Source organism: Wasmannia auropunctata, unplaced genomic scaffold, assembly GCF_000956235.1.
Source record: "Wasmannia auropunctata unplaced genomic scaffold, wasmannia.A_1.0 LD336060.1, whole genome shotgun sequence".
Taxonomy (NCBI): Eukaryota; Metazoa; Arthropoda; class Insecta; order Hymenoptera; family Formicidae; genus Wasmannia; species Wasmannia auropunctata.
In genome coordinates, this window is record NW_012026830.1 from 18,895 (window position 1) to 29,890 (window position 10,996).

General features: G+C 29.7%; 1 protein-coding gene across 1 annotated transcript in view; it reads left to right on the forward strand.

Moving 5' to 3' along the window:
* Positions 1–1,487: 1,487 nt before the first annotated feature.
* LOC105450595 (potassium channel subfamily T member 2-like) overlaps positions 1,488–10,996 on the forward strand; it is a 150,593-nt gene continuing 141,084 nt past the window's right edge. Inside the window, exons 1-4 of the mRNA XM_011690529.1 lie at positions 1,488–1,691; positions 7,714–7,788; positions 9,644–9,727; positions 9,807–9,901. Coding sequence (XP_011688831.1) covers positions 1,488–1,691; positions 7,714–7,788; positions 9,644–9,727; positions 9,807–9,901 — 458 coding nt within the window. The remainder of the gene's footprint in view (positions 1,692–7,713; positions 7,789–9,643; positions 9,728–9,806; positions 9,902–10,996) is intronic.

Sequence of the window (10,996 nt, forward strand, 5' to 3'; positions counted from 1 at the left end):
TCGCGTAATCGTGTAACCAATCAGAAGCGATCTGCTGTTTTTCACGTTTCTCGCCAACCAAATCGCTTCTGATTGGTTACGTGGTTACGCAGTAAATATGACTCTCATAGGACTTTACCCTAAGGGTACGTTCTCACTGAGCGCGTCACGAATTAATCAACCAAAATATCTCATTTATATTATTTTGCATTATTTACCGCGCAACGCATTGATTAGATTACTCGACATTTTAGAGATAAAAGAATCTTCCTTTGTACGAAATCCCGGATTGCGCGGCAAATTACACAATAAAATAGGGTGTTTTGATTGGTCAATTCGGACGACGCGTGACGCGCTCAGTGAGAATGCACTTTTAGGGATAATTTCTATCAATCAATAATTAGGGAATCGATGTTTGTTCGTTCCAGATCGTGTTCGAAGCGCACGGCACGCACGCCGCACGGATAAATATAAATAGGCAGATTAGAGAGAGACTCGAGAGAGAAAGTCATTACCAATTTCACGTAACGTTAATTTAATTAAATTCTTAATAATTATTTTTCTAGTCTACGAGCAATATTATTAGGACGTAAGTCTATAATCATATCTATTATTCAATAAATATCATATATTCTCTGACAACGATTGTTCGTTCCTTTGTACGCTGCAGTACCACCGCAAAGCCTACAGGTTTTGAAACTCAGAGAAAAATAATCAAAAGTAAAGCAAAAAGGAGAGGACAGTAAAAAGGTAAAGATGGCTGAGAAATCGATGGAAGAAATAGATCAGATAAGAGAAGAAGAACTGAACGGTACAGAAAACTTTCAGTTGTGGAAATTTGGGATCACAATCGTACTTAAAGCTAACGAACTGTACGACGTAACAACGAAAGTATCATCTGCTGAGCAAGATGTAACATGGAATAAAAAGGATGCAAACGCACAGATGGTAATCGTGTTGTCTCTCAGTAAGAAAAGCATTGACACATGTATTAAATTGTGAAACGGCTCAGAGCATGTGGACAAAATTATGTTCTATATATGAGAGAGTGGCCAAAGAAAATGCACGCTGATGCTGGAATTTTTCAGTTATACTATGGACAAAAGTTGCGATGTAGCCACACACATCAGCAAACTGGTTAATATAGCCAGCAGTCTTAAAGCATTAAATACGGAAATAGCGAATTCTATGCTAATATCTAAAATTTTAGTTACACTACCGGACTCTCATAAACCGTTTGTTACTGCGTGGGAATCGACGGCTACGAGAAATCAAACGCTGGAAAATTTAACCGTAAAAATATTTTTGGAAGAAGCCAGGAATTCGGAGCAGGAAGGAAAAGAAAATGCTGTGGCTAACGTTAATAATAAGAAAAGGTGCTTCAAATAACTCCACGAATCATTTAGTTATTTAGTGAGAGCATGCAGACAACACTTTAGAAGCAAAGGACAGACACAAAGGAGAAGCAGATGTTTTGCGAAATATGTAAGAAATCCAACCATTTCGAAATGGATTGTTATTTCCACAACAATGGTAAGAAGAAGGATCGAGAAACTGACAAACCCAAATCAATCAGGATGGATCCCGAATCAGAGAAACTTGAAGAAGAACTAACTGCTCAACTAAAAGATATGACACTCGACCCATTAAAACCTTTTCATGGAGAAGATCGGTTTGCCTTAGAAGAAACCGTTACGAAAGACAATTCATCAGTTAGTTTTGCCATTAATATTCCTAAACTTAGAGATGAACCCGAATCATCAACTTGAACTGACATTCCAGAAGAAAGAGCAACATTGAAATGGTATCCCAATAAAGGAAAAGATACAGAAGCAGGACGATTCACTGAGACGTATTTTGAATATTTAAGATATGCTGTCAATTCTTCCGAAGTATTTGTATTTTTAAGACAAGCAGAACTAATGTATGAAAAGATTGAATATCCCAAAACAAATGCTTTATGGAAACAATTGAAATCTTTGTTAAACTTAGGCACAAAATTGGAGTTATTTGTTTCTTTTTGGGATATAGCAAACTACTTGAGTAATTATCCATGGTTAACAGGCACATATATCAAAGTTTTAACTGCATGTAAGAAGCACTTAAGACCAGCTACTGATTTATTAGACGCTTATGAACAACGTGTTACAATCTTACACACTTTAGTTGAAAAACTGATCCAAAAAATTCAGTATCGGCAAAATGAGTTTGAAAAGTTTGCGAAACAAATTACAAATATGTCAAAAGATTTGGCAGAAATACGAGTGAATCTATTGTGATTAAGGTATCTAAATTGGATGTACTCTTTCAGATAATCGGGGCCTTCCACTACTCCTTCCCTACCTAAAGAAGGTTTTATGTTAAGTGGATAGTTCCAATCCTGAAATTTCCACCATTACTAATTATACTCGTAATTCTTATGCTCAACAAGTGTGGATAAATCTTAATACGACTGCCATTATAAATAAATTATTTGCACATCCAGAATACAAAGACACAATTACAAAGGACTCAACATAGGAAACAAAAGTTTCCGAAGTTTGTGTAAAGGGATAGAAAAACGAGAATATCAAAATGGACTAAACTATCCCAATGCTAAAATAATTGTTCATTTTGAGATATAATAATTTCATATAGATATAATTATTTAACCTTTATTGCTTTAATTAATCTTAACTGTTTTATGAGTTTACATACATCAAAATATTCCTACAGAAAACCACGCTCTGCATATTAGGGATAATTTCTATCAATTGATAACTAGGGAATCGATGTTAGTTCGTCCTAGATCCTGCTGAAGGTGCACGGATAGGCAGATAGAGAGACTTGAAAGAGAAAGTCATTGCCATTTTTACATAACATTAATTTAGTTAAGTTAATTTGATAATTATTTTTCTAATCTACGAGCAACATTGTTAGGACGTAAGTCTGTACAAATCATATCTACTGTATTCAATAAATATCATATATCTAGACAACGATTGTCCGTTCCTTCGTACGCAGTATCACCGCAAAGCCTGCACAAATCGCGATACAACGAATCGCCTTTCGTAGCTGTCAACTTTAGTCAACGATCGTACCGAAGAGATACAATAAAAATTGACACAAAAATTTAAACATTCTTAGACGTTTATTATTTGAATTTTAGTAATTTTATTAATTAAATATTAAAAATTACGTTAAATAATAATAAAATCTTTTAATAACAATAAAGTCCCTTTATACAATGTAAAAATATAATAAAATGTTGAATAAAATCTTGAGAGACGTGGAATATCAAGTAAAATTTGTTTTTCTTCAAGCTTCTTAAACGTGATGAAAAATAAATGATTTTATTTAAACTAAATATTTGATTACCTATGTTAATATATTAAAAAAGAATTCTTTTCGCGACTTGCATTATTAAATTTTTGCCTCAAAGAACACTTCTGCCATGTGCTGTTTATTGATAATCTCGTTTATAAGACGGCAGAGTGTGCTCAGAGAGAGCTTGAAACCCTAGTCTATCTCTTTTCGTTGACGTTACTCCCTTAAATTGCGTTTGCCAACGTAACCGCCAGTTTGCAAATCCCGGAAGCGGATATTAATAGTCATGGAGTTCTCGAAAAAGTTTATCCGGTTATCGTCTGGATGCAGCCTCTGTGGAGCTTTAAGCTACGATATTGCCTCGATGAATATAGAAAAAAAGAAGGGTGATTTCTCAGTAGAGACTCTCCATTAAGAGATGAATCCCATGAGATGAGCGTAGAGCTGTTGCATTGCCAATTTCTTTCCGGGATGGCGATCATTTTTCTGATGAAAATGAAACTGCATATGAAAAAATAGTGCTAAGAATTTATAAAGATCTTGTTATATAATTAAAAGAATAAAGATATAATAACAGCATTAGATTATGTTAAAGTGGAAAAGTATATTATTTAATAGTCATAAATTACAAATAAAGATACAAAAAAAATTAAACAGTATTGTGTATGCATTCTATAAAAATATGATAGGACAACTCTGCCTGTCTGTATTTACTATCAATTGTTTTCTTATTTACATAATTATATAATATATTAAGAATTTATTAGTGTTTAATTATTGAGTTAGATTAACCTGCAAGATTTTAAAGTAATTTTTATTACACTATTATAATTATGTAAAAATTAAGTTATAGTTTAATAATAGTTTAAATAAAAAGTAGCTTGGTCTAATCTAAATTTAAATTTTTTAAACATTAATTAATTAATTAAGATATTAAGTTTAATTTTAAGAACTATTTAGGAATTATTAAAGAATTAACGTATTTTGATTGATAAGATATTTTTAATCTAATTAATTTTGCATAGACCTTTATAAATTATAATATTAATAGTATATAAATAATATTTTATCTAAGTTTTTTGTTTTTTAATTTTTATATTTTGTATTTTCGTATTTGTAAATTTTTGACAATATGTGTTGTCAAATAAAATGCTTCACAAAATAGAGATTCATCTCTACTTTGTGCTGTTTATAAAAATGTAGAAGACTTTGTAATAAAAGGCCAGTGCATCAAAAGGCCGGGAAACGTTGGCAAACGTGGCTAGTGCAAAATTTATGTTTTCCTCGAGATTCTTTGCTCATGTCTATTTTAAACTGATCTTTGTGACGCAGCGACGATGATTGTATCCGGAAGTTAATACATCTTGAAATAGGATAGCAATGAAATAAAGTACTTACACAAAGTAAATTATTCTAAATATAAAAAAAATTATTTTGTAAGGTTTTATTGCATTTAAGAATAAATAAAATTAACAATTAATTTTCAATTATTTTATTGCGGAACTTATATGTGACTTAATCATGTTTCTTTTATCATAAATCTTTTTATTATAAATCTTTATAAAAGTAGTCGTATTGTGTGAAATAATAATTTTATCTTTAAGGAAAAAAGAACAAAAAAAAACAAATAAATACTTCTGATATGATGTATATTGCTATTCACATACATAGTATATGTCCATTGTGATCACAGTTCTTTATGGTTGTACGAAAAATATGTGTTGTTTTTATTAAATTAGAAAGGTGCAGTCTAATTAAGCCATCTAAATTTGTTGTTTATAGATTAATTGGATAAAGTTAATTGAATGCGCGTTAGGAAAAGCGCAAGTCAAGCTTGTCGTCGTGAAAAGGAAAGTAGACATATATGAGCCGCATATAAATGAAAGTTTACCTACGCGACAGTCGGAGGTTCGAAGGAATCCTTCGCCAGGATACATATCTGCAGATCCTCTCGTAATCGTTTGTACGAGATCGACAAAATCGCTTGGGGTGCTAGCACACGAATCTATATATCGGCCATCGGATACGCCTTTCCAAAGGAATTTTAGTCCGCTGTAGAGCTGAGGTGAAGGATTTGCTACGAAGGCACGTGAGAGCCCTTTAGACTTTAGGTAATCCGATATAGGTGACGTTTATCTCGCCTGGAGATTTTTCGTTATAAATTTTTGTCGCATCGAATAAAAAGGATCGAATAAGGTAATGGCAGGTTCAATGATCGTTTAAAATGCTCTGTGCAGGATTGTTAGCCTGATGCGTCCACGGGCTGTATTGCTCTCGGCTTTTATGAATTTGCCTGCGGCAACTCAAACGTTTAAAAAATTCTATGTTAAAACATAATACGGAAAATTTTGATTGTTTGACTATTAAAGTGCAAAGTATTCTTATTAAAAAATGTACATATATATGCAATATACTTTGCGCAACAGTGTACAAAGTATTATACGCATTACAAATGTAAAAAATTAATTATACAATATGTTATATATATGTTGTACATATTAAAAAATTATATGTATATATTAAAAATGTAAAAAATTAAAATATACATAAAAAATTAATAAATATTAATTTTAGATAGGCTATACCTATTTTTATCGATAAAATTGCAATATGCTGTAGTTATAATATGTAGTATTTATTATAAATTCATTTTTAAATATTTTTATGCAATAGTATATAAATATTATCTATATTTTAAATAATATCTCTAATGTAATATATCTTTCTCTTGTTTTTGACAGTTTTGAAAAAGTAAGATAAAGTATTAAGAAAATAAATTTTATTTGTTCCTGTTGAAAATTAAATATTTATAATTACAAATACTATAAGTTAATAAGTTTTAATTTAAACGGGATGAAATAATCATTTTGAAAGAAATCTTGAATGGTAATTTTTTTAAATATTAAAAAAAGGAGGATACAAACTAGTAATTATGAAATTCATTTATTATGTGACCGTTATTTACAGCTGATAGGTAGGAATTTAACGTATATCCTGACTATATCACGAAGTTGCAGCATATAGTATATACACAGTTAACTGCTGTTGAATATTCCATGATAAAACGAGATGGTAATTAGAAAGTGTTTCAAGACGCGCCATTATTTAGGACGTTCGCATAAATGAATAGATGTTTAAAATTATTTGCGCTAGTTAAAATTTCTTAAGTTTTAATTTATGATTATAAATATTATAAATTATTATAAAATATTATAAATTTTATGAACTATATTATATCTTATATATATAGTTGAACGCAAAAATACATATATCACACAGAATTGACGTACGTGAAATACATGCAATTGTGTGTATTTTATATGTATTATAATAAGTTATGTTGCAAATTCTAAAGAAAAAAAAACATGTAAATGTTGTCGTTTAGCAACGAATATTTTTTCTTTTCTCTTATAAAAAGATTCTGCTGTAAATATCTTTATATATTATAAATGAGATCTGTTTCCTGTCCTAATTAAAAAACTACTTCCTATGAATGCAAAACTTTTATCGCTAAAAAGTCAGTTAACGTCAAAGAGACGCCATAATACGATGAAAGGTCGTGGTTTAAGCAAAAATATAATATGCGCGTCACGTTCTCGGCGAAGTGCAAGAGATGTACATCGAACCGCGTGGACTCGCCAGTCCGACGAGTTCAACGATGAGACGAAGAAGTTCCTGATCTGATTACGCATGTACTCACCTTTTCTGCTTCGCGACTGAAGTTAATTACTGCTAGCGCTGATGCGGCAAATGATATTTTTTATGAAGCAATCTAGAAGATATAATTTCCGATTAATCCTTCTCGGCTACTTTCCAACACACTTATACTCAGCGTGCTGCAATTTAAATGATCGCAGAATCGCTGTTTTGGCGATTAAATAAAATAACCGAATACAAAGTTTAAAAAAGTAATTGAATAAATCATTGGTTTTGTTTATTGATTAATGCATTTCAAACAATGAGGCATAAAATATTTCAGATAATTTTTGTTTATAAATTTTCTTAAAATTATAAAATTGTTTTTATGAATTATTGATTATTATACAATAATTCATTATTATTATTATTATTATTATTGATTATTATACAATAAAATTAAATTACTAATCTGAATTACTACTAATTAATACAAAATTATTAAATCTACTAAACTTATCATTACACAAGTTTGTAACATTGTACAAGAAATGCTTTATAATAATAAGTATGAATAAAAAATAATGTTATGAGTGCAAACAGGTCATGAAGATCTTTTTAACTTCTAAATCTCTTAAATTCATTAGTACATATTTGTCTTTATAATATTTACAAAGTTGTAAGAAAATGCAGAACAGCGAAGCGCATGTTTACTTTTGAAACGTTATTCACAGTTCCTACTTTGATAAAATTGTCACTGGGTATGTTGAGCTGTCTTCGTAATGTTCACAGGGAAACGTCTGGCAGCAGCTTTTATCCTTCCACTTCATCCTGGAACTGGTCAACACGATCCCGTTCACAATCACGGTAAGTCCTTAAAGGAATTACATTTGCTTTCTATTTTCAGCATTTATTTTAATTTAATTAAAACAAAAGCAATGCATTATTAATAAAATTTTTTTACGTATATTTTTTTTATTTTAATTTTTGTTTGATTGCATATAAATAAATTGTCAGATTGTTAATTTGTACAAAATTTTGCAAAATTATACATTTTAAAGTAAACTAAAAGAATATTTAAAATGGTCTATAAATTCTTAAAAATAATAATGAAATTGCTTAATTTTTTAATTGTAATTATATGTATGTATATACTTCTTTCTAATATACCTGCTTTTTAAATTATCTATTTATCAATATAGATAGAAATTATATAATTTTATTAAATAATAATTAACAATTTTATAATTAAGAGATGTTGAAGTATGATAAAAAAAATATTAAAGGAATACACATATATCTGTGAGTTAAACATAAGCTGTATTTGCGTGAAAGTGCACAAACTTTATTCGCGTCAAGCTGCATACGCTGGACTATGATACATCGATTTTTATGTGTCCCATTGGGAATAACCTTTATCTCACAGTGGACAATACGTAACGACATTACGTGCATGGTTATTGCGCTTTGGAATTTAATTAACTTAACCTCATTAATTTTGGATTATGCGGTGACGTTTATGTAACGTGTAAACTGAATATATGAGAAAATTCTTAGTTTTACGCCTATTTATAAACATCTCGTACCACAAAAACATAGAAAACGCAGTTATTAAAAGGACTAAAGTAATTACAGAATTCTAAAATAGCATTCGAAAAACTAATATTGTTAATTAACTTCACATGACATTATTATCAACAATTGTTGATTTTATATCAATTATTACGAAAATAACAATTACCTTATTATTGTACTTTCTCAGTTTAACACTTGTAAAAAACTAATGATTTTTGAAAAAAAGTAATTCTAAAGAAATAATAAGCTCGTAATTTTCTGAATTCTTACCTTTAACCTCCTTTTTTGAATTCAGAGATATTTTTTTGAATAGAAAGCAAGAAGTATAAAATGAAAGAATTGAATTCAGCAGTGCAAAGAGAAAATGTGACGAGAAAAGTATATCAATGATATATATACTAAATTGTTAACGATATATACAATTAGATGTATGACATTTTAAAATAATAATAGATCAAATTCATTAAAATCAGTGCGCGCGTTCTAGTTTAATATGCAAATGTATGATCCGCCATTTAGCATGACGTACGTGGGTCTTTGATGCCGCAAAGCAAGCATAATGAGCAAATTCGTGTTCAAGCCAAGCAGCCGCGTTGGTGTTTACATCATAAATATCTGCAACTGCCAAATAACAGACATAGCGTTTACGGTCATCATACACCTTGAAAATTATAGCACGAATGCTTGCCCAACTAATGAGTCAGTTATAATGATTTGAAGAAAATCAAACATTCTTTCAAGAAGTACATGCGACAAGACGATATAATTCAAAATTGTTTGAAGAAGAATTTAATTATACATAACATGGGCATGCGTAATTTTATTACGCGTCGTAATTTATGGTATACATTGAGACAATTTTTATTTTTCATTTTTGTAAGGAAAGTCAATTATAAAAAGCGTTATTTTTATTCGTCAAATCATCGAAAATAATAACATTTTAAAAATTGTTTTAAATAAATAATTTATTAATTTAAAAGCCATTTTCTTGAGCAACTGGAACATACCGGAGCTAATTAAATCCATGATAAATTTACAAACCATTGAAAGTGCAAAGTGTTAATCATAATAACGAATAGAATATTATATGTATATAATAAATGTCCAATGGAAAATAACTGAAGATGTTCCTATATTATATTTCCAGTTGTTATACCCGCCAATGAGAAATCTGTTCATTCCGGTGTTCCTAAATTGTTGGTTGGCAAAACATTCATTGGAAAACATGTTTGTAAGTACCTCATCTAAACTAACTATAACTATGACGTGAAACTGAAATTTGATTCGCGAACGATGTAATTACATTTCAGAATGACTTACACCGAGCAATGCAGAAGTCCCAATCGGCATTGAGTCAACAGCTGATGATCCTTAGTGCTACGTTACTGTGCCTTGTCTTTACTAGGTGAGTTCTTTCAAATAGAATATTTCTTAAACGTTTGTACTTTCAAAAATATATTTAAAATATTTTAATCTTTCACTTATTTATTAGTTTTTTTATTTTTTTTTCTCTAATAATAATTACAAACTCAGAAGTAAACATTTCTGTTGATACGTTTATGCAATAAATTTTTTAAAACTATTTTAACTTGTTCTGATGGAAAATTTTTTTACGAAGAACTAAAAAAATAACTACGAAAAATTTAGAATTTCTCTCAAAAATTATAAAGAAATTACATATATTAATATTAAGAACTTAGAACTCAAATTCTTAATTTCCATAATAATTCGTAATGACTAATGAGACTTCCATCGAATGGTATATTTTTACCATATTTCTAAGAAAAACTTTTTGCCCTTTTCGTAAAAAGGTAATTCATAATAGAACGGCAGAAGACGAACAAATTCATACATGTTTTTATGAAATTTTATAAAAATTTAACTGTCATAGTATTGCATATTTTTTCAAATTTGCGCGTTATTTAGCATAAAAATTAATTCTTATCCTTAGAAATTTTTCTGTCAGGGTGGCATATATTTTAGACATCGTAAATATTTCAAGACTACATGTGTTATAATTAACAGAGATAATTGTTCGTGAACAGACTTGCGAAGTAAGTTCGTACTGTTCGCTTTGTCCTACTTAGTCGTTCATCAAAGATACATTCCTTGCAGAATAGCCTAAGTTTCCGGAAAGGAAATTTCTATTTTAGGGAGAACTATATAACTGAAGAGTGCTCTAATATTCTTGAATTTCTAAACAGTCATTGCGAAAAGGTGCCATGCAATTTTTTGATCCGGTTAATAATTTATTTGTGTGTGCGTGCGTGCGTGCGTGCGTGTGTGTGTGGAAAAGAAAATTATTTCACAATGTGTATATGAAATATTGAAAATTGTATTAAAAAAGCGCAATGATAACTGCAATTAGGGTAAGTGTCCCTATTAGTGTGCCTTTAAGAAAATTTGTTTATTACTGAATTAATTACTAAATACTGTAGCTTTCAATTTGTCTGTTTAAAGTTACTATCGATTTTTCAAATATTTCTTTTTCTTATGAAAT